The 25,128-nt window shown below is 40.0% G+C and overlaps 1 protein-coding gene across 2 annotated transcripts in view; it reads right to left on the reverse strand.

The window, feature by feature from the left end:
* Positions 1–714: 714 nt before the first annotated feature.
* Positions 715–25,128, reverse strand: part of ITK (IL2 inducible T cell kinase) — a 42,973-nt gene continuing 18,559 nt past the window's right edge. The window contains exons 3-18 of one of the 2 annotated variants that reach the window (XM_048490268.1): positions 24,568–24,649; positions 23,847–23,972; positions 20,963–21,026; positions 20,744–20,750; positions 20,230–20,360; positions 19,486–19,551; positions 17,728–17,782; positions 15,124–15,203; positions 14,075–14,211; positions 12,950–13,024; positions 11,707–11,878; positions 9,655–9,871; positions 8,954–9,018; positions 6,009–6,127; positions 4,654–4,811; positions 715–1,037 (exon numbers count right to left, since the gene is read on the reverse strand). In XM_048490268.1, the coding sequence (XP_048346225.1) occupies positions 966–1,037; positions 4,654–4,811; positions 6,009–6,127; positions 8,954–9,018; positions 9,655–9,871; positions 11,707–11,878; positions 12,950–13,024; positions 14,075–14,211; positions 15,124–15,203; positions 17,728–17,782; positions 19,486–19,551; positions 20,230–20,360; positions 20,744–20,750; positions 20,963–21,026; positions 23,847–23,972; positions 24,568–24,649 (1,626 nt within the window). In that variant the 3' untranslated portion in view covers positions 715–965. Of the gene's footprint in view, positions 1,038–4,653; positions 4,812–6,008; positions 6,128–8,953; positions 9,019–9,654; positions 9,872–11,706; positions 11,879–12,949; positions 13,025–14,074; positions 14,212–15,123; positions 15,204–17,727; positions 17,783–19,485; positions 19,552–20,229; positions 20,382–20,743; positions 20,751–20,962; positions 21,027–23,846; positions 23,973–24,567; positions 24,650–25,128 lie in introns of both variants that reach the window. The other variant, XM_048490267.1, reaches the window with a different exon arrangement.

Genomic DNA, 25,128 nt, shown 5'->3' on the forward strand with positions numbered 1-25,128 from the left:
AACAGACAAAATAAACTGACTGAACAATTAAAAATTTGGGTGTATTTTCCAGATCTTCCCGTTGGCATCAATTTCTACACAGATTGGATTCTTGCCTAAATCTTACTCTAGATTAATTAAGAAGTACAATAGGGTTTTTTTTAAGTTCTATGAAGTATACATTTCAACCCAATGATTTGAATTCAGGTAATTATTGACCAGCATCTAACCATGTAAAGAATTGTTTAATCATTCACGTTTGCCATTCGATGGCAACATAAAAAGGTAAGAGGGATTTTAATTCAGAGTTCACAATTAAATATCAGTTAAAATGAGTTACATTTTTCTCCTTATGTCTGAAAACCTATTTTTTAAACATTGTAGTGCTGCCGCCATCCATACAATGCAATTCTTTTTCATTGCCATATCTATGAATATCACACTTCAGAACTAACAAAAGACAGACTATTCCTGGCCTTCCCAGGGTGCAAGATGCAGTTTAGAGTCCCACCGTCCCTGTGGGGGCCCATCTAATCTGTTAATTTGTGTGATTTCCTTTTAAGAAGATTGTGTTTCAGATGTGCTGTTAAAAATGTTGGTTGAATATTTTATTTCAGCTTCAAGCAGGTTTGAATGGTGTGGGTCATGTTTCAGTTCTTCATCAGGAAGACTTTTCAATAAGGAATCGCTAAACACTTCATCCTTACTGCTTGCATTACTTTTCTTTCTGTGCAATAGGAAGAAAATGCTCGAGGATCTTCATGGAGTAGTCTGTCAAACTCTCACACAACCTTGAAAGAATTTGGCACTATCCGTTTTTTCAATCGGCAGCTGTGAGAACAATTCCTGTAAGAATTTCTGTCCCAGGCTGTCCGTCTCCAAAAAAAATCATATGATGGAAAAGTCTGGCTGACACATGCATAAGAATAGGCATGTTTTTCATATGTTCTCAGTTTCAGGAGCTAAAAAGCTCTTTAAAATATTGGCTACAGATCAGAGTCAGAGACTTCACTGAGCTGGTACAGCAGGGAAGAAAACGATGGTCTGTTGTTCTGCTTCTGAAAGGGAAAAGGGTGGTTGGGGGGAGAGCCACATTAAATACTACTTTGTGAAGGCTGCTAGCAACTACAAAGCAACACTGAAAACCTCTTAAAACAAACCAAAACAGTATATTGTAGGCATGGTTGTGTAAACAACTGAGGAGAGCTCATTTATGAAAAGAGTCATATCAGGGTCAAACAGATGAGATGTTGAGATTCAGGCTGAGACTGCACACAGAATGGAAAGGGAGCTTAATCCTTTATATAATTTTTCCAGTTGAAACTACCCCCGCTGTGCTTCTATTAATGATGGAAAATAAAAAGAGAGTGGGAGGATGGTCTGATAGACAAATTGTGCAGGAATGGAAAGATTAAACCTGCCTCTCTTTTCCCTGAGTAGCAGCAATCCAGATCAGGGCCATGCAGCACTGCAATTAAACTTTTTAAAAAGTTGTGATCTTTGTTTCAGCCAACTTTGACCTTCAGTCTCCTATTGCCAAAAAGTTAGCTTTCCTTTCTCTGGGACCAAATTTTCCCCTTTTTGTCTAGTCAGTGATCAATTTGATAGAAAAAGTAACCATGGATTAACAAAGCAGATGAAATCTGTGAATGGGAACCCATCCTATGAAACAAGTATGTGAGCTGTAACCTATCATTTTGCTAAGCAAAGTTTGGAGCCTTCCTTCAGTCTAAGACGCCAGCTTGATTGGCTCTTTCTTTTGTGGAGGAGTTGTAAGTTGAAGGCTGGAGGAAGGCGTCAAACTTTGCTAAGCAGAGTAGTAGAATACAGGACACTGTCCTATCAGGGAATATATTTTAAAACATGTATTTTCAAAAACAATCTGAACACATGGAGTTACTTTCAGAATAAAGCTTCATTGTGGACGAAGGATAGACCAAAGTCATCCCAAAAATTGCATAAAGTCATCTTTAGGTTGTCTTTCCCATTGACTGGAAACTATTTTTAAGCCATCCAAATAAGATTTGACTGATAAGCTGGCTCCAGAGAGAGAGGACATTATCTTATTGTTTAACCAGATGTGAAATATGATTGAAGTCTATAAAATTATGCATGGGGTAGAAAATGTTGACAGAGATAAATTTTTCTCTCTTTCTCACAATACTAGAACCAGGGGGCATACATTGAAAATGCTGGGGGGAAGAATAAGGACTAATAAAAGGAAACATTTTTTCATGCAACATGTGATTGGTGTTTGGAATATGCTGCCACAGGAGGTGGTGATGGTCACTAACCTGGATAGCTTTAAAAAGGGTCGGACAGATTTATGGAGGAGAAGTCGATCTATAGCTACCAATCTTGATCCTCCTTGATCTGAGATTGCAAATGCCTTAACAGACCAGGTGCTCAGGAGCAACAGTCGCAGAAGGCCATTGCTTTCACATCCTACATGTGAGATCCCAAAGGCACCTGGTGGGCCACTGTGAGTAGCAGAGAGCTGGACTAGATGGACTCTGATCCAGCTGGCTTGTTCTTATGAAAAAATATGATGCATTATGTTTTATACATTCATTCTGGTAATGATTTTGACCAAAGCCGAACCATTTTTAGAACGTAAGAGATAAGGTAACATAAGCATTTGCCCACGGAAGGTACATATAGTCCTTATAGAATTGAGTGGGTAGATGTCCAAGTTTATTTACATATTCATTTACTTCATTATCACACTGCCTTTCTGCCCAGTGGACTCCTGGGAGGAGATTACAGATATCTAGTAACGAAGATTTCTGATCAAGTTCCAGGTTGCAGATCAACTGAGAATGTCTCCCAAAATAGCAACCCATGCTCCAACAAACCCAACACAGCAATGGAATAGATTTGCTGACTGAAAATTGAAGTTGACAGGATTTTTAAAGAGGCAATGACACGTTTTAGGGTCACTAGGTGTCTTTTTTCCTGCGCCATCAGGGAAATAAGTAGGTGGTGTGTTTTTTAGCAGACTATTCACAGTTTTGAGGGTCCATAACTTTGGCCCCCCTGAACCAAACTGCACCAAACCTGGGGGGTATCATTAGGGAAGTCTCTTGATGAGACCATGAAAGTTTTGAGACTGTGCCTTCAGAAATGTGCCCCCCCCAGCCTGCAACCCCCATTGACAGCAATACAGAAAACCCAATGCTGAACAAAGTTTCTTGGGCAAATTTCTGGGATGTTCCTGCAGGGGGCGCATTTTTGGATGTATTGGCACCAAAATTTCAGGGTATCATCTGGAAACTGTCCTTATGGGACCCCCCAAGTTTGGTGCAGTTTTGTTCAGGGGTCCAAAGTTATTGAACCCTCAAAAGTGGGATGGGGCACCCCCTTTGAGGGTCCATAACTTTGGACCCCCTAAACCAAACTGCACCAAACTTGGGGGGTCCCATAAGGACAGTTTCCAGATGATACCCTGATCTCCTGAAGTTTACTTTAACTTTAACAAGCCACCTGTGGAGAGAATAACTATTTTGTTGTATATTGCTATGTCCAAAGAGATTCCATTTTGATTGCTGGAAAAGCGTACTAAAATGTTGTTTGAGGGGAATTTTTCACATAGCTCAGAAGCAGGTTTTGCAATTAACAGATTGGCTTACCATTCACCAAGGTAAAATTTCTCATTAGGGGCATGGGATCATCCTTATTATGTTCAGCTGGATCCAACCAGTCATCTGAAGCCCTAATTGAACATTTCAAAGGGGTGGGGTAACCTACTCACCTTCCAGAGAGTTCTCATTAACTTGATACCTGATTGGTTAATTGATAGTTATTGGGTGAGGCCAGATTATGCCACAAATTAATCTCATCAGAGTAAGCAGTCATCTTTCTTTTGTCTACTTCACATCTATTTTGCTTGAAGAACTTTGCTCAGTTCTATTATGTTTCCTAACAAGTATTTCTTTTAATAAGTGTACTTCATTGTTTTATAGCGTATCTGAAAATGCACCTGTGATTTTGTATTCACAGCACGCTTTTAAAAGCTTTTATTTTACAACCTTTCTTTTAATTAAAAAAATGAAAATTCTGTTTTGTGTTTTGAGTACTTGTTCAGAACCCAGGGCTTGGAATTGCTATCATGCCAAAGGCCTGAACGAGTCTTTGACATCACCTTAGAGGGACCAGATTTAGATCAGATCTATGAAGCTTGAATAGGGGGTTTGAACCCTTTTCGATTGAACTTTTCCATGACAGAATTACTCCACTCTGGCTGCTATTAGCTCTGAAAAGGAAACAAAGACCAGTACCCAAACTCTATCTGTCTTGAGCAGATACTAGCAATTTGAGGGGAATTACTGTGGTGAAACTGCACAAAGGGAAAGGATTTCCCACAAATGTCTTAGACTTGATCCAAATCTCACTCCCCCTCAGTCACAGCAATTAATAATTAATGTTAATGTTAAAGATCTCCTGTGGAACATGTAGCTGACCTGCAAAATCACTAAGGCAGGGTATCCTAATTTTTTGGGTCTGAAGACCACAGTGTAATACTAAATCTTCATTTTAAAAAATACTCTAAATTTGGATTTTGCTTGCTGTTTATTCTACATTTCCCTGATAAAGCTGTTTTAGATCCTGTTTTATGAGGTTGCTTTCTGACTCTCAGTCTTTCCTTAGCTAAGCAGCACCTGCTATAGCACTGACCTCACTCCAGCAATTTCTCATGAGCTTGTAAATAGTACCGGAGGCCTGTCTGGGCTTATACAAGCGGAGACCAGTGCTGATTTCTTCCACCACTTCAGCATTGCTTCGATTCTCATAAGGTGTTTTGCCTTCACTGAACACCTCCCACATTAACACTCCTGGAACAAAACAAACAAAATATAATTTCTAGATAGCATAGCACCCAGTCAATGTTAATGTTCCTAATCCATCTATCCCTATGGATGTTTTGAGGCCCCATGATACCTACAAGAGACTCATTTTTCAAATGAAAATAAAGGAGATGAGATATCCTATCCCTACCAGCCTCTTGATGGATCTATTTTCCTCTGCAAATGTGAGAGATGGAAGTATTTGTATCCAGTTTTATTGCTAAGAAACGATATCTGAATTATTTAAACACTTTGTCATGAGGTTCCATTTAATAGAGAAATAAGTTCCACTTTATTCAAAAGGGGTTTACTTTAAGGTGTGTGTTATTGCAGCCCTACTGTTATGTCTTCACTGGAATCAAGATCTGTCTGCTAAACGGGAAATGTCTAGGAAAAAAGATTTAATATTACCTACCAGAGCTGAATCCAGGCTGAATAAAACAGTTTAGTTTTTCAGTCCAAAGTTTTATTATTTTGTATGACTGGAGACTAACATCCCAACCTCTATTTCAAAATGAGCATGCCAAATGGAAATGTTTCATTTTGGCTCTGCCAAAGCCAATATTTTTCCCAGGCAGAAATATTAATTGCAACCTACTGAATGCAGTGCAAATAGTTGCACTTTCTGTATATCACTCTCCTTTTCAATTTGGCTAAACTGTGCTGGTTCTTGGACAACGAAACATCTTCATACAGAATTCATACAGAACACACAGAATTCAAAGCAGATAGCCTGCCTATCAATAAAACTAAACTATTCAATTGTCCACAAGCTGATTGCTAATAGATTCAGGATAGTTTACATGTTCAGGATGTTTTTATCTGGGCCACAATAGAGTGGATTGATAATCGACTAGAAAATGTTAGAAAGTAGAGAAGAGGAAAGCATCAGAGGCATGAAATCTTGATAAGACACAGGAATTCTCTTCTACAAATACTGCTTTGAGTTAAAGACAGTGCTAGTGTTTGCAAACATCCACCTGTCCATATGAAACATTATTCAAATTATACAGCATAAAATCATCTGCATTCCTGAACTAGCTTTCAATGTTTGAAAATATTCTTATACTAAAGATAGGCCTTCTATCCAAGTAGGATTCCCATATCAAGTCAGAAAGGGATTTTCAGGAATGAGAAGTCCAAGTGATGGTATGAATGGGAATTTCCTGCTTATAAGGCTCTTACCAAATGACCAGACATCAGATTTGGTGCTGTACCGGCTATAGGAGAAAACCTCTGGTGCTGCCCATTTGATGGCAAATTTGGTGCCCATAGAACTTGTATACTGATCATCAAGAACATACCTGGAACAGACAATTGTGGTTAGTGCAGCAAGCATCATAATAATTCTTGTGTCATGTTGCAAAGGCTACAAAGAAAGGCTGTAAATCAACAAACACAGCGAGCAGGAAGTTCATTATCTCAGTTAGTGGATTATTTTTATGCCATTGATTTGATGACCCTTAATATGAGCTATTAGCAGTGGTATAACAGTAATAGTGATGTCCTGTGTTAAGACAGAATGTTGTGGTTAAACCACAATCAAGGCATTCTGTCTGGAGAAAACAAGGATTCTTCCATCAGCCTGTCTGGCAGAGTTTACCTTTTGCTCCCCCTAATACTCCATAAAGTCATCCCCTGTTCCCCTTTGCACCTTACAGAGCACACAGGTTATGCAAGTTGCAGGCTCTCCTCAATTTCTCAGCACATGGTGCCTGATTGTGGTGCATATGGAGAAGGGGCTTCAGCATTTCCACTCATGCCATTTTCCTGACGTGGAAAAGTCTCATTTTATCCCAGGTAGGCAGTGATTTACAACCCCCCTGGGAACTGATGGCAATCTAATTATTTTCTCTGTTCACAGAATGCACAGCATGTTTTTGTTCTGTTGTAATTCAGCCTAAACTTTCAAAACATGTTTGACCTGTAATGATCATGTAAACTACTGATGTGTGAATTTTGGAAACAGATGCCTTTCTCATATCACCTCTTATGGTATTGTCACTCTCTACCCATCAAGAGGCAGAAGAAAATGGTATAGAACTCCAATACAACTAGCTCATATGATTAGAGGACTTAGTCCAAAATGTTGGCACTGTGGAGAACTGGGGGCATATTACACTCATATGTGGATTGAATGCAAAGAGGTAAGAAAATTTGGGAAAAATACTATTGTATATAGAGAAACTTGTGAAGATTAAAATAGATTTAAACAAAGGTTTGCTGTTTACAGGAATAATTGAGGAGAATAAAATAGATTAAAATATGGTTTAATGTATAAAAGGATGATAGGAACTGCACATGCAGTAATAGCATTGGGATGGAAAGATAAGAAGAAATTGACTATTTTGAAATGGCTTGAGTATATATGGGAACAAATACAACTGGACCAGGGACGTAGGTAAATATTTTTTATGGGGGGGTTCGGGGGTGGGGCCACACCCCCACCTGCCCCTAGGGCATGGCCACACCTCCCCAAGCCCCGCCCCTGGCCTAGTGCTTATAAAAGCAGCTCTCCGAGGTCGGGGAGAGCAGACTCCCCTAACCTGCCCTGCCCCTCCCCTCTGGGCAGAGGCATAGAGGGAAAATGGAGCCTGGTGCAAAATCTGAGTTTTGCGCCCCCTGCCCCCCGGGCAGCTGCTGCGACGCTGGAATCCACCCCCAAACAGCATCACTTTCAATGAAGTTTAAACTAGAGAGCCCAAATTCTCCTTTTAAATCCACCTTAAAGGGAGAATCTGGGGACCCTAGTTAAACAACATTGAAAGTGATGCTGTTTTGGGGTGGATTATCCCCCACCCTGAAACAGCATTACTTTCAATGTGGCGTAGTGGTTAAGAGCAGGTGCATTCTAATCTGGAGGAACCAGGTTTCACTACTCTGCCACTTGAACTGTGAAGACTTATCGGGGGAATTCACATTAGCCTGTGCACTCCCACACATGCCAGCTACAGGTGACCTTGGGCTAGTCACAGCTTTTAGCAGCTCTGGCTCAGCCCACACCCACCTCACAGGGTGTTTGTTGTTGAGGAGCACAAGGGCAAGGAGATTGGCTTAACCCCCCTTTGGAGGGGGGTCTCCTACAGGGAGAGAAAGAGGGAGGATATAAATCCAAACTCTTCTTCTAATAGCTTCTAAACTGAGGGACCTCAGATTCTCCTTTCCCAAAATCCATGCTGAAGAGGGTTGGATTTAAAAGCGATAATCTGGGGAAATTTGGGGGGTGCCTGCTGTCAGGGGTGCAATTGTTAAGCTAGAAGCACCAAACTTTCAGGGTATCTTTAGGAGTCTCTCCTAATGATACCACCCAGGTTTGGTGAAGTTTGGTTCAGGGGGTCCAAAGGTATGGACCCTCAAAGGTGTAGCCCCCATCTTCTATTAGCTCCCATTGGAAACAATGGAGAATGGGGCACCCCCTTTGGGAGTCCATAACTTTGGACCCCCTGAACCAAACCTCACCAAACCTTGGTAGTATCATCAGGATAGTTCCCCAAACAATCCCTGAAAGTTTGGTGCTGCTAGCCCAAACAATGTGCCCCCTGCAGGCCAAAAACCGAAAAAGTACTAAAATGTTTTAAAAACCCACAAACGGGTGGGCGGAGCTTCGGACATGAATGGGGGGTTTCAAACCCGAGAACCCCCCCCCCCTTACCTACGTGCATGAACTGGACATTTTTGAAATAATGGCAAGAAATAATTTATGGCAAGAGAAACAGAGAGACATTTTGAAGATATGGACACAATTTGTGGACTGAATGAAAGACATTGGAGTCAAAGAAGAAATATGGGAGAAGAGAGTACAAAGAATGAACTTACTGCTGCTTACTTAAGTAAATGGGAAAGAAAATTGTGGGGGAGGGGAAGGGGGGAAAGTATGGTTTGGAATATGTCAACAAGAATGAATATATTGTATAAATGTACTGAAATTTCAAACTATACAATAAAAAAGAGAGGCAGAATCAGGAATTAGATGAAATCATAGCAAGAATGGAGAAGTTATAAGCTCCAGATCAAATGTTGGTTTTATTGCCACAATAAATTTGATGCTGGATGCATTTGAAAGGAGGATCAACATAAGTGGAATTCCACCAGTGGAGTAAATGATTAGTTATGCACAGAGTTTAAATTACCGTGACATTCCAAAATCAGATATTTTGACAACATGACATTCTCCTACCAGACAATTCCGAGCAGCCTATGAAAACATGAGGGGAAAAAAGATTATGAATAAGACTCAGCCTTCTGGAATAGTTTTTCAGTGTCCAAAATTACAAGTACACACACAGCTATCTAAACATTTTCCAGAAATGTCTGTAAACATTTACATTTACATGGCCCTGTCTGCCTTTATCACCTAGTTTTATTTGTTTTCAGTGACATTACCACATACCAAATCTGATGACCATGTAGTAATTTTTCCTGCATGATTCCCAGTTCAAGAAAGTTTTGCTCTTACTCTCAATTGAATCTATTTGTCCTCCCTGATGTAACTGCATAGCCAAGTCTTCTTCACTACACAGGATCATGATTTAATCCCATTCAGTATATGATCTTCGATTGGTTGTCATTGTTCTTGTATTATGAAAAAGAACTAACTAGAAAGGAAGGGGGTATTCTAAAGCAGTGGATGTAGACAGGGAAAACAATGGTAGTGAAAATATAGAAAACATCTGAATATTCTTGAAATTAACGGAAAGAAAATCCTCCCCATTGAAATCACCTGAGAAGTTACACTGGTGTAGTTTTCATTATTAGAAATTAAAATTATATGAGGTCATATTTCCCCTTTATTCCTTCTCAGTGTTTTCTATGTCAAGAGAGCTAGACGTACCAAATCTCTATGGATGACTGACATTTGTTCCAGATAAGCCATTCCTTCACATACATCTTGGCACATTCCCAAAAGATCTTCCTTTGAGAATTTCCCTCTCTGCTTCTTTAGGTAATCACACAAACAGCCATATTCCATGTACTCAAATACAAGGCACATGGGATCTTGTTGAATGCACACACCATGTAGCTGGACTAATTTGGGATGAGACAGTTTCCTGCCAACACAAAAGGATAGGTCAGTCTGGGATCAGCATTACATGTACAGTCTTTTGCATAAATTGACATATGGGTTTACTCAGCAGGAAAGTTAAGGAAAGAACAAGAAAATGAATGTGAAAGAAGAAAGCCAGTGAAATGGTGTTTATATTCTTATGCCATTTCAAATTATATCCTCTCTGTACTTTGTATGACTCTTGAAGAGTAAAATCAACTCCATTTTTTAGGTAAGTAAAATATCCCTGCCCGTTTCCGCATGGTCTAAATATCCTGGGTTGAGCAAGAGAAATAGCCCGTTCCGTACAAGAATTCGCATGGTTCCCAGTCCCCAAGCAGGTTTGCCCCATGATATTTCCCTCCTCCCGGAGTATCAAAAAATCGCCAATTTGGCAGTTCTTTTCCAAAATCCTGGCGTGAGCCTGCTAGCATGCAAACACCATGGGAACAGAACCAGTTTATTTTTCCCGCCCAGCCGCCTGATCTCCTTGCCTGATGTTCATTCAAGCTGCCACTCAAAAACAACAGCCAACCAGAATGTGGGTCATTGGGCATGCTCAGATACGCTTGCAATGTAAATACATGCAGGGAGTATCTGAAAGGCTGCAACAGCAGGGGGAGAATCAATGAAATCCCCCTCCTGCTGAACTTTTCCATGCGATCCAACACAGGATTACTCTTTTCTTTGGCTGAAGATGATCTCTGAATAGAAGAAGTGCTTTTGTACAAATCTTACCAAGTAAAATGCAGTATCAGCTTTTCTGGGACTTTGGGAAAATGTATAATTTACTATATCTTAGGGAATTGTGTCCACATAGATCAGGGGTCTGCAACCTGCGGTTCTCCAGATGTTCATGGACTACAATTCTCATCAGCCCCTGCCAGTATGGTCAATTGGCCATGCTGGCAGGGGCTGGTAGGATTTGTAGTCCATGAACACCTGGAGAGCCGCAAGTTGCAGACCCCTGACATAGATATACAAAAGATTTAGTTATGATTTTAGTTGACATATTGTCACTGAAATGGGTACCAAACATTTCCCTGCATTCTTTTAGGACCTTGTTAGCATCAAGGCCATATTAGATTCTTAGCATGAGTTTGACAGCTAATCTAAGTATTTCAATAGTATAAAATTAGTTGTAACTTTCAACCACCTAGGACAGCCTCTTTATATTAATTCCATACATTGAAAATTATTTTTAAATGCTGAATTGTTCCTTTGCTTCTGGACTCTAATCCTTTAGGAAGTCATTATGTCATTTTTCAATTGTTTCCTCCCAACCATGATGGCTAGAAAAATACTGTGTAAAACAAGAACAGAGGTTCTTGAGAGTTTAAAAAGTCCTTGAGCCAAACAAAGAGAGTCTCTGTGTGCTGGCTGTAGATACTTCATCCATGTATTTTTGTGTTATCTAATATTTTAAAAGGGCAGAGTACAGATCTGCTGCCAACCTGGCTTTTTGAAATTCATTTATGCATACATATGCACATGAACAAAAATGAAGTACAAAGGACAAGTCTTGTTTTTCTAATAAATGCTTGTTCCACTGGAGGCATTAGGCAACACAAACAGCTTCCTATGAAGTCCTTGAAGCAATACCCACTATAGTAGAGAAAGCAAAACACTAGAAGACCATTATGATTCTGGTAACAGAAATTTCCAAAAAAAGTTTATAGTAGCTGGATTAATGCTCAGAGTTCAAAAGCAATGCAACTGAACAACTCCATGCTCAAGAAAATGGTACCTAAAAGTCAGACAACATTCGGTTCACTCAGCATTGCTCTCTGAAGACATGAAAAAATGCTGTTCACCTTAGTGGACTTTTGTGTCACTTACATCAGGACTTGAGCTTCTTCAATAAAGTCCTCTTGTGACATTGCTCCTGTACGGATGGTCTTTATGGCCACTTTCACCTGCTGAAGCCAGCAGCCAAGATGTACTACCCCAAATTCACCTACACCAATTTCCTGCTCAAAAGTCAGTTCCTCACGGTTTATCATCCATTTTCCTAGGAAAGTGAAACAGAAAAACATGTTAATTCCTGACTATTCCTTTTAATAAGAAAGAAAGAGTACAACAGTGGGCTTATCTTTAGTTCGAATAGTTACAATGAATGTTTAGGCTCTTGAATGGTTTTATTTCTTTAGCTATTTATACCAACAAGAATAAGGTTAGCTTCAGAGAGTACTTCAACACTTTGCCTTTGGAGGTCCTACTGGTAGCATAATAGTAATGGTTAAGAGTTGTTACTTGTTATCCTTGTTACTTGTTATCCCAAATCTTTAAAGTTGTTACTTGTTATCCTTTTGGAAATCCTGAGATTTAACATGTTTTGAGATTAGATTTATGTTAGTTCACTAAGACTACTTCCTATTTCTTAAGTTGGTTACAACAACAGTGTTGGGTTCCAAAAGGACTTCTTCAGGTTTTGAAAATAAAAATTTCCCAGAATCGGATTGCTACTTGTCTGTTCAAGTAATCTAGAACTACAGAATGAATATTGCAGTGCAGTCCTAAACAGAGTTGCATCCTTCTAGTGGATTTAGAAAAATGTAACTGAATTTACAACTGCATTGTCAGTCTCTAAAGTTGTTTACAGGAGACTACCTCCTGTTTCTTGAGTTGGTCATACCAAGGACTTATTCAGGGTTTGGAAAGGAATTTTTCCACGGTCAAAATATCTAGCTTATAACATTAATCACAACTTGTTTGTTCAAGTAATCTAGAACTACAGAATTGCTATTCCAATGCAATTCTAAACAGTGTTGTGTTCTCTTACTGCATTGTCAGTCTCTAAAGTTATTTATGGAACACAAAACAAGGTATGAATTGTATAGGGTAGCCTGTGAATGACTGGATGCTGGTGTAGGCTTTTTGCTCTCTTCCAACACTACAGTTCTCTCCTGCGCCTTAAGAACACTATTCATTTGTTTTCAAGACTACGCCATAAATCTCCATAGGAACAGATCCATGTAAATAATTATTTAATTACTTCATCCCTTAGACTACTTGACTTATTTTTCTCTATGAGATGTAATTGAATAATAAGTATAACTAAATCTATTTAAACATGACTTACCACAACTTAGACCAGCAGTGACAGGGGTCTTTTCCCTCCAGGAAGAAACAGCATACCGCAAACGAGTTACAAGACCTGTATTAGCAAGATCAATAAAAGATGGGGTGAGGGAAAGAGGTGGCAAAGAGAACTGATGGAATGAATTCTAGGAAGCCTATGGTAGAGAAAACATAAGAAACACAGGCTCATTCCGCACATGCAGAATAATGCACTTTCAAACTGCTTTCAATTCTCTTTGAAGCTGTGCGGAATGGCAAAATCCACTTGCAAACAGTTGTGAAAGTGGTTTGAAAATGCATTATTTTGCGTGTGCGGAGCGGCCACAGAGATGTAGCAGCCAGGTGAGGCCAGATTTCATACAGTGACTTGAAAGGGGAAAAAACAGCCATATTTTGGTCAGTGTCAAATACAGCAGAGTTTTCACTACCAACACATCAGTTATAATTGGGCTTTTACTTCTATACATTCCAAATGAGGCTGATGATTCTCCAGGTTGATGTAAACCTATATAAGCAGCATGCTAATTTTCCTGAAATTCTTCCTGTTTAAACATGAGATTTTCACAAGAACATTCAGGTAGTGAGGATTTATGCTACACTTACATGGAGCCTTTCTATTCAATCTACAGTCTCATCTAAAATTATTTTCCCTGATAATGTAAGGACTACCATCTTTTTTTCTGCTTGTCCCAACATTATAGAGATCTTCACTGATAAACTGCAAATAAAGCAGCATATATTTTATTAAAGCATATATTTTCTGTCCACATGAATCTTCTTGTTATTGAATTTCACATGATGGATGAAGAGTTCTAGGGAACTTGAAACCTTGCATTCAATATTTTGGAGTACAGGTAAATAAAGAATCCAACGGAGAGCCTAGGCAATCATTCACATATAATTTTAAAGGAAGGACTTTTTTCACAGACAGAAGTTCAGCTAAACTTACACTAATTATATTCCATGATTCCATGAACTGTTCATTTTATCAGAAAAGTAAGTAATAACGATAAATTGTGATTGGCTATCAATTTTGAGACACTTTTATTTGCAAAGAAATGTTCACTCATTACAAATGTGTCTCCCCTCCTCTATTTTTTTTAAACCTTTCCCTGCTACTACTTACCTCCTGCATTGTGGTGGTGATAGTTGACCATTTCTGGGATAGAGTCAAAGACATACTTCTCTGCCAGATAGTACCTCTTGGGGCTGTCACAGGTCTCTTTGATGTGATAATGCTTTATAACTGGATTGTTCTCATTGCTAAAAAAAAATAATCAAATTTGTTTGGAGACCACTAAAGCTCAAGGAAAGGCAGATGCAAATTACCATGCAGGAATAGAATTTGGGAGTGCACACTGGAGGTATCTTGTCAATCATACGACTGAGGCCAGTGAAGCAACATTGATGGCCTCAACAGCCTCTACCGACCTGAAGAATAATCAAGACATCTTACTTTCTTCTGCTATTTCTGTTATCATACATAACACCATTAGAATCACACACTTCAGAAATGGTTTGATATTTTTTCAAAAGCATGGTATTCTGTTCCCCTCTTTTTCAACTGACAGTATGCAATGGGCTGTCCTTGAAGATGGTTCAGAAGCTGCAGCTAGTACAGAACGTGGTAGCAAAACTGTTAATGGATACTGATAGCCGGATGTACATCCCACCAGTCTTAGAAGAACTGCACTGGCTGGAGTTCACTACTGAGCCCAAATCAAGGTGTTATCTTTGACTTATAAAGCCCTAAATGGCTTGGGCCTCAGGCACTTAAAATAACACCTTCTCCATAACCTGCCTATGCCCTAAAATCAGCCGATGCAGCCCTTCTGATGAAGCCCTTTCTCATTCAAATGAAAAAGTCCAGTGTCCTCAGTATACTGATTGTACTTGACTCCAAATCTCCTTATAACAGAGGTGACGAACCTATGGCACTCCAGATGTTCATGGACTACAATTCGGCTGATGGGAATTGTAGTCCATGAACATCTGGAGTGCCATAGGTTCATCACCACCACCTTATAACTTCCTCCAGCGGCTTCATATATATGGTAAAAAGCATGGGAGTATACAATTACATAACATTAAGGTTATGTCCTCTTGAAAACATTAAGGTTATGTCTTCTTGAAAAAATGATAAAATAACTGTCTGAACACCAAGTCTGGAGTTACCTCAGAGCTTTTGTGAAGACAGAGACTGTATATGTGCCTGGGTGTCTTGAATCTCTCACCATGAAGGCCCCTTCCTTAGCCTGAAAACAGAAAGTAAAGGAATCTCTCAGAATAAATGCAGCAATAATGTAGCTTTGTCTCTACAAAGAGTATTTTAAAGTATAAAATCATTTCACATTCATGTGGTGAATGTTGTAGAGTAAGCCATGAGTTACAATACAAAATATTCTTCAGAAGAGGAAGAAGCTCAGGAGATACTCATTGCAGAAAGAAGGGAAAGATTCACTCTTTTAAATACTTTATTTCATTAAACACTCAAATTCTCTCTGATCTGGACAAGAACAGAATTGCCACATCTTGATACCAGCTGTTCTCCAAGGAACTAAAAACAGCATACATGTGTTTTTTCCTCTTTCATTCTCTCAACAACCATGAGAAGTTGTTTAGGATATACACTGTAATATCCAGGGGTTCCAGAGGGGCAGACAACCACCATTCGCCTGGGTCATGTGTGTGAGGGGGGGTGCATTTTGGCCACCTGACCCTCTCCCCCCAGCCCCAGCCCTTGGCCAACCCCCATCACTGAACTCTCCCTGCCCCACACTGCTGAACTCCCGCACTGCCACCTCACTTGCTGCTCCCCTCAAAAAACCCCCAACAAACTTTTTCCTCCTCTGAGTGGCGCCATCCAGCAACACATTGAGGGTGAGGTTAAAACCCATGAAGGAGCGCACCATCCCTAGCCTTAACTCTGCCCCTAGTGTATTGCCAGCTGATGCTGTTCAAGGAGGAAAAGACTTGCTGGGTGGATTTTTGTGTGGGGGGGTGTTGGAGGGAAGAGTTCAGTGGCAGGGAAGCAAGGGGAGTTTGGCAGTGGAGGGATTCATCAGCAGTGGTGGGGGTGGGGGGAGTTTGGTAGTGGCAGTGGCAGGTGAGGCTGGAGTATTCAGGGTGTTTGGCTGGGGGTTGGATGTGGCACCTGGGGCAAGCCCCAGGCACTGTTTTGTGGTGGTTTGCCACTGAGGGTACATTGGTTACTGGCTCAATGACCTTCATGGCAGAGCAGGGATCTAAATCCTGCTCTTCTAGGCAATGCAAGTCCAGCACTCTCTACCTCACTGGAATAGCCAGGTTCAAATTTCCCCCTCAGCCATAAAAACCTTAAGCTCATCACAGTCTCTCAGCCTAACTTACCCTCATATAGTTGGTGTCATTGTGAAGATTCAGTGAAGGCGGGGAGAACAATGTGAAAAGCCCCTTTGGGTCCCCAACCAGGCAGAAAAGTGAGATATAAATAATGATTAAATAAATAATATGAATCAAATATTACCTTGTGTCTAGATGTCCCAAAATAATATTAAACACCTTTGAAAATAGTGATTTGACAAACTTTGCAAAAAAGCACTCTCAAAACCCAGCCCTCCAGCTTGTAGTGCCAGCTTTCCCTCTTAGGTTGATCCCCTATATTCATAAATTGCCAATATGTTTGCAGTTGAAAACTAGGTGCACTTAAAATTTTTGTGCTTTTATTTGACCACACTAGGTAGCCAGCCATCAGTTGCTACTGCTGTGTGCTCAGAATCATGGGTCAGGGTGCCATACATATGGCATGTGGTATACAAAGTGCCATATGTTTGCCTAGGCAACATTGTGCCTTCCTTGGCACCACAATTCCTATTATGAAAGCATTGATGTGCCCAGTATTTGGGGTCTGATTCAGACACTGATTACAAAGTAATTCTTTGAACAAGACCAAAATTTACAATTACATTTCCAAGTGAAGAAGAATCTGCATATTATTGCTGGAAAATATAGTGGAAGTGTGAAATATTGTGAATTAAGATTACCATTAAAACTTGGGAAGTTTTATAGCTTTTACAGCACTCTGATATTAAGAGAGACAATCCACATGTTAACAGGGCTGTAGCATGATGTTTGCAGCAGGGCAAGTGTGTCAGCCAGCGTAGGCTCCCTGACAAATGGTATGCCTATGATACAGGCATTTACAGACATACTTTTCACATATTTTCCATATTTAGGTATACACCTGAAAATGTAGGGTTACCTGTAGGGCAAGATTTAGGACTAACAAGTGAGTACTCAGGAACTTATGGGTGCAACTATCCCATTCTTCTTACTGTTGCTTCCTCCCTGCTCCCCTTATGTCTCTCAGCCTTTCACTCTATCTCTCTCCTGCCACTCCTTTTCTTACTCTCCCTCTCCTTTATGACCGTGACTTTCTCTTTTTTCTGCCCCTGCCGCATCACTCTCTTTTTCTGCTCTCATCAACCTCCTGACTTTTCACTTGCTTCTTCCTCCTCTCCCCCAGAGCAGCAGCAGCAGCAGCAGCAGCAGCAGCAGCAGCAGCAGCAGCAGCAGCAGCAGCAGCAGCAGCAGCAGCAGCAGCAGCAGCAGCAGCAGCAGCAGCAGCAGCAGCTGCTGCTGCTGCTGCTCTCCTGGAATCATAATGGATCACCCAACAACACAGATCAGTTTCCAATCAAGGCACCAGCTCCAGGTTGGGCTACATACTCCCACATGTCCAGAGTAACTGAAGTAGCAAATATTGTATTCATGTAAATTAGAAGACAGCTGTCATCTTACCTCTTCCCTGAGTAATGTTTCAGCCCTGGTTCGGCTGATATTCTTGTTGTACCACCTGCAATGATACCAAAGGTTTTTGGAGTTTGATGAAATTGTATTTATTATTTTAAAGAACGTTCAGCCTGTTTTTCTACTTATTCAAACTCTCCAAGGCAACATACGATAACATTAAAAGAAAACGAATACAAAGCAATAGGTGAAAACAGAAGAAAAGGAAGATTTATACTCTGCTTTTCTCAACCATAAGGAGTCTCAAAGTGGCTTACAAACTCATTTCCTTCCTCTCCCCACAACTAACACCTTGTGAGGTAGGTGGGGCTGAGAGAGTTCTGAGAGAACTGTGAGTAGTGCAAGGTCAGCCAGAGGGCTTCATGTGGAGGAGTGAGGAAACAAACCCAGTTCATTACATAAGAGTCCAAGAGTTCATATGGAGGAGTGGGGTATCAGACCTAGTTCTCCAGATAAGAGTCCAATGTTCTTAACCACTACACCACGCTGGCTATACCACGCAAGTAGCATGTGCTATCAAATAAGAAAGTCACCAAAAATTCAAGGGAAAGCTAGCAGACACACATAAAGCCCTAAAGATGTGAACCTGATGCCAAAGTCAGAACAATGCAAGTACTTCACGAATCTGTCTAGGGAGGATATATCACAAATGGGATTAACCTTCTGAAAAAGTTCATTCTCCAGTCACTGCCCATCTGATCCTTTGAGTCACCCCACAAATTTTTATTCTAGGCTTGACATCTGTTTTGTATTTCAAGGGACATTTAAATTTTTTGTTTAAAAAAATTGAGTTCATTTTCAAGAAAAGATGTGCCATTACTGAAAGAACTGTTATTCATTATGAGGAAACCATATGATTGTGAACATAGACACATAGAACACAGGAAAATTGCTGTAGGTCGTTTCCGCATGGTTTCAATATCCTGGGTTGAGCAAGAGAAATATCCCTGTGCAGCCCAGAGGTTCACACAGTTCCTGGTCCTAAAGTGGGTTTGCCCTGTGATATTTCCCTCATACCAGGGTATTCAAAAATTGCCAATTTGGTGATTCTTTTCAAAAATCTCAGGGTGAGCCTGCTAGAGCCTACTACTGTGCAGACACCAATCGGGAGCAGAAACAGTTTATTTTTCCCACCCAGCTGCCTGATCTCCCACCTGACGTTAATTCAAGCTGCCACTCAAAAATAACAGCCAATCAGAACATGGGACACTAGGCATGATCAGATATGCTTGCAATGTAAATACAAAAGACCTGGCCTGATGGGAAACAAGCTCCTTTCAGAGATACCCTTCACTGGATTCCTTCACAAAACAGGTAGCTATGCAAATGGAAAAACCAGGATAAAAAATACCCAGATTGTAAGAAAACAGTTGTAACCAGCTATGATTGTGCCATGCAGAAACAACCACATACTACTAATTATGTATGGAAATACTACCATTAACACTACTATTCAGTGTGATATCACTAGGCCTCAGCTGTGATATTACAGGGGTCTACCTGAATGTGACTCAAGGTGTGAGAGAAGTGGGCAACTCTATCCTCCAATGTATCCCCCCCCCATAAAAGTTATATCTACAGGCTTGATTAGATTCATACTTATTAATTTATTCCCTCTCTTCTTAAAAAAACTTGAATCTATTTACTTCTACATTTGATGGACAACAGCTACTGAATTCAATGACACCGCAATAAGAATCAAGTCTTCCATGGAGTAGTAGAACAACTAAAGAAACAAAATATACTTACTCATATGTTTGCAGATTTTCTGCTGGTTTTTCCACCACATAGCTGTTCGGTACATATCCTGTATGCCTTTTCAAACACAATATATTTTTGGCATGAGTTTATAAAAAACATAAGCATTTTCTAGCAAAGGTAGACATGATTAAAATTATCTATATTATACTTTCTCTACAAGTAGCTATACTATGTGTCTTATGGTATAGCCTATTCTTGTTTTTAATAGCAAATATCAGTAGTTGTATTGGCAAAATAATGATGATGAGGCATCTGTACCAATTCTGATCATTTTAACTTATAATTTCAAGATTCCTCCTGATTGTCACAGCTGGAGAGAGAGGACAAATAAATCAGGCTAATATAGAAAATGTATATTTTTCCTATCATGCTATCAAGAATGTTCTCATCGTGCTTCAACATCATTCTCTAAAGGCAAGGGATATAAATTAATAATGATTAATCCATTTCTGAGATTTGGCTGTTATACAGTTTGAACAAGTGGCTTATGGGCCATACTGCAGTGTCTATAATAAAGATGAATTATACCATAGTCCAGGAATTGTTCTGGAGAAGGCATAGCTAATAAAAACGTGTAAAAACTACTAAATTGGAGGAAACATACCACCATCTGGCTTCCAATATATCTTTTAATATACCAGCATTTGGCTCTCTAATACATTGTTACATTCATAATTAAAAGCAGAGTGGATTCTCAAAGATAGTAGGTGAAACTTTTTAAAGGATCCTTACCCATTCCTATCCTGAACCAACCACCAGTAACCCTCAGAACTGTCAATAACATAGTATTCTTCATTACACTGGATTGTCAGTTCCTGGGAATTCTGAGCTTGGTAGTCATAAATAGCTATTACCAAAGATTCCTTGGATTTTAGAAGTAAGTTCTGTACAAAAGAACAAATAAACTGATCAGACACATTGAACAGAGTCAGCATATTATGGCACTAGAGCTTTTCTGCATGGGTTTTCTCTCACATTGTTTCTGGCCCCATGCTACTTCGATTGAGCCCCTGATTTCTACTTACATTATTGTGCCTTTAGTTTTCACTTTGTTCCCCACCACCACCACCACCACCACCACCACCACCACCACCACCACCACCACCACCACCACCACCACCACCACTTTTTCTTCAGTCTTTTTCTGGAGGCTGATTTTCAGTCACCTTTTTCCTTATGCATAATGTTTCTGTCAGTTTTTGTTTTGTTTTCTCCATTCTCATCCACTTCCAGCCCACTTTTCTACATCTGGACTATGGTAATCAACCCACTCCTTCTTCCGCCAAAGACGAGTGGTTTAATTTTCTTTTTTAAAAATATTCAGATATCTCTAGAGCACTTTAATCATTGCATTGTGCATAATGCATAATCATTATGCAGTGAAGGCATTCAATTTAATTTGGAGTGCAAAATCTGACATGAAGTTTCAAGAAAGCTGCAACCCTCCTATTTTGTTTATTTGTACATGAACCATTTTCCTGAGCTTACCTGGTTATCCTCTGGAGTTGGAGGAAGAGGTTTCCTGAAGGCTAAAGGAAAAAAAGGAAGGAAGTCACATATCTAGGCCACAGAAGACAGGATTTAGGGCGGATATGAGCTAGAAATTTGGGTGGATTCAACTAACCACATGGTGGCTCTGTTCTCATTGAGAACTGGTTGCTGTAGTCTCTGGTCATGCCAGGAACCTTTATCATACATCTCCACTAGACCAGATATTGTGAAAAACAGGATGGGAGTGTAAAAGATAGATCTGAGTTAAATATCATTATCCACGAATACAAACAATCGTGCTTCATGTAATCAGCTCTCCTTTACCTCAAATGCTCACTTGGGCCCATTCCAAAAAAGTCTGCAAATTCTCTTCATAAAACTCCTATTCAGACATTCCAACACACAAATATTTAGGTCATTTTCCCAGCTGGGCAATTTGGAATTGGACCTGCAACATTTAGGAATCTAACTGCCTTTCTTTAAAATGACAACACTATTCCTACAGTGTATTTGGGGAGATAAATATATAGAGGAAGAGTTTGCATTTATACTCCGCCTTTCTCTCCTGTAAGGAGTCTCAAAGCAGCTTACAAATTCCTTCCTTTCCTCTCCCCACAACAGACACCTTGTGAGGTAGGTGGGACTGAGAGAGTACCAAAAACTGTGACTAGCCCAAGGACACTCAGCAGGTTTCTTGCGGAGAAGTGAGGACACAAATCCAGTCCAGCAGATAAAAATCCACCACTCATGTGGAGGAGTGGGGAAACAAACCCGGTTCTCCAGATTAGAGTTTGCCTGTTCGTAACCACTACACCATGCTGGCTCTCATATAGGTTATGATCCTTTTCTACAGAAGGGCATAGAGGGTAGTTGCCAACTCCTGGAAGACAAACTTTTAGCTCCTAAGCTGGGCCTAAGACAAAACCTGGTGGGGTCAAAGTTCGAACCACGATACATTAGTGAAGCACTCTATCATAACAGTGTACAAGTGTGTCCAAATTACTGGGTTAGAGCACACACAGTGCAAACTAGCTAAACTAGATTTCTAGACTATCTATTAAGATTTACAGCAAATTATGAAGGAGTCATAATTTGAGCTGTAGAATCAATCTATGAAATTCATTATATTATAGCTTGGGTGCTGTGTGGTTTCCGGGCTGTATGGCCGTGTTCTAGCAGCATTCTCTCCTGACGTTTCGCCTGCATCTGTGGCTGGCATCTTCAGAGGATCTTTATATTATAGCACTTGGGCTGACTGATATCCTTTCGCACAGACACCTTACGTTTTGAGACAGGGAAAAAAACCATTTCCTCTGTGGAGTTTCACATTGTTTTTGCGTCCAAAATGTTTCATTTGGAGCCTCAAAACATTTTAAATGGATTCCCTTTCAATACAATTCTCTGGCTGAAATGTTTTTAAAATAGCTTCATTTGCTTGTGTGGTCCCTTCAAGATGTTTCCTGGCCCTCTGTGCCTTCTCTGCACTTTCTCACTGGAACCATTTTGTGAGTCACTCATTGCCTCTTGGCTGTTTTTGAAATTTTTTAGAGCAATTGAGCAGAGTTTGTTCAGTTTTGGGGGGCTAATTTTTTTGGGGGGGTAATACACTTCCTAGGTGGGAGTATAGAAGGTGCAGAGAATTTCAGCTATTTGTGCAGAAAAGACCAGTCTCTAGTTCCCAGGATAATCAATTAACCCTTGAGAGAGATTTCAAAACCTTTGCCACAGAGTAGATAATTCAAAGAGGTGAGCCAAGCACAGAACGCTGCTCAAATAACATACAGAAACATCCTCTCTTACACTCTCCCACATACAAGGGAAACCAAACACAATCTTTCTCATTCACCACATTCAAGGGGAATGTACAGGATAAGGACCCTTGGAATGCCAGCCTCTAGGTACGACTTTGTGATCCCCCAGAATTGCCGCTCATCTCCAGATTTCAGATATCAGTTATTCTGGGGAAAAATGGATGCTTTGGAGGGAGGACTGTATGGCAGTGGACTTTACTGAGGTTGTTCTCCCCAGACTCTGCTCCCAAATCTCCAGGAGTTTCCCAATCTGGATTTAGTAACCTTGCCTCTAGGGTTGCCAGGTCCTGCTCCCCCCCCCGACCCCACCCCCAGGCCACAAGTACAGTTGCCTGATCTAAGTTGGGAAACTCCTGGAGAGTTGGGATTGGAGCCTGGGGAGAACAGGGACCTTAGAGGGTTACAATGCTATAGATCCCTACATCCTTCTATTGAACACGAGAGCAAATACATATGTATGCTCAAAGTAACATTTACAAAGTATTTACAAAACAAACAATATTTATACAAAAAGCCTGGATAAAAATAGGTGGAATGTCAGAAAACTACCCATCCTTTATTTTAGACAGAAAACCAGTGCTGCAAGGCATTCCAAAATCATTCCAATAGTAGTCGGTTGGCAAACCTTGTACATGCAGGAAGATCATTTGCTTTGTTCACTCCCCTTCCTCATGGAAACATTCAACTGGACATTAACAACACTATGTAGCTTTATCTCATTAACTACAAGGTATTCCAGTCACTATGTAGCTTTATCTCATTAACTACAAGGTATTCCAGGCTGCTTCAGATTCACATGATCTCAGTCTCTTCAAAGTGATATCAAGTGATATCAGCAGGAGAAAATATTTGGAAAATATACAGCAGGATGTACGGCAGCAATATTCCAAATAATGTTGCAATAAACTTTGATTGTTGATGCCGAAAATTTAACAATAGATTTTTGTAAAATATTCATTTTCATGTGAATTTTTTCAAGCCAGAATACTAAGAGCATCATTCAGTACAGATTCAGAAGAGATTAGAACTCTTGAATCAGATTCATACCGTTCCTGGCTGCAGCATACACCGTACAGCCTGTCGCCAGCTTTTCTCCTTGATTACAACATCTCCATCTCCCGTCTATCCAGAAATCTGGGTGATATTTTGTCACCAAATTATTGTTTTTAGTTTCTGAAACAGAAGGATAGAAACCAAGTCAAATACCATCAGTACTTCCTTTATGGTGTTGGTCAATGATCTTTATAGATAATGTCATCTGATAAAGAAATTATGGCAATTCTATTTTACAGACATGCTAATGGAAGAATTTTTTTAACAAGGAAAGGATTAAAATATATGACCTCTCAGCCACAATTCAGAAAGTGGATTTTGCTATTCCGCACAGTAAAATCCAGCTTCAAACAACACTGAAAGTGGATTGGAAGTACATTATTCTGTATGTGCAGAAGGGGCCTTTATTCCTGAACAGAGTTTCTGCCTTCTTAGTACATTGAAATCAACAAGCATAAGAGGACATGACTGATTAGGACTGCACCCTCACACAGCTATCAACTAATCACAAAATCGGAGACAAGCACATTTAAAGCTGCTTCCTCACCACACATCAACAATGGGAGACAGTTTCAGAAGTGCTTTAAGGACCACACTATGTATGAATTCAGTCAAAGTAGACTTTGGCTTATGATGATATGTTAATTAGCTTTTAAGGTGCAACAGACTCTTTGTTTTTCTCTGATCTTGGAACATACTGATGTGAATCAGTTACCTTCTTTCAAAGTCAACACCCATCTCTCCTGGCTCTCTTGGTTGGGTGTAAATACATACAACAGGTAGCTGTCATGATAAACCTATGGGAAGAAAATGTGTTTTACAATAAATCCTAGCTAAATACAAGTTAATCATTTCCTGGACAGATTTTCTCATGCATGGTAGTCCCACTAATGACCAAAGTATCCTACATTCCATATCTAGAAAAAAAATGTACAAGTAGGGCACAGATACAAAGAGTTTCTTGCTTTAAACTAGTGAAATGCTTCTGCTAACTTGTAGAAAAGCTCTCTGAATGGCACCAAAGCATCAGGCATTGACTTGGCAGTGCAGAGTCCTGCTCATTTATGCCTTTAGGAAACATGTCTATTAGAAAATGAGTAGAGTAGCTTACAATAAACCAAAGTCATCATAAAATATCAAGTTAATATGCAACTCAGATGTATGACAGTAGGCCAATGGTTGAAACATCATAATCTCTCACTCCCTTTTCTGCAGACATGTGCTGATGAGTGGACATGTGTTTATGGAGCAACAGTTAGCTAGCCAGACTAATGAA

Source organism: Sphaerodactylus townsendi, linkage group LG03 (genome assembly GCF_021028975.2).
Source record: "Sphaerodactylus townsendi isolate TG3544 linkage group LG03, MPM_Stown_v2.3, whole genome shotgun sequence".
NCBI classification, from domain to species: Eukaryota; Metazoa; Chordata; class Lepidosauria; order Squamata; family Sphaerodactylidae; genus Sphaerodactylus; species Sphaerodactylus townsendi.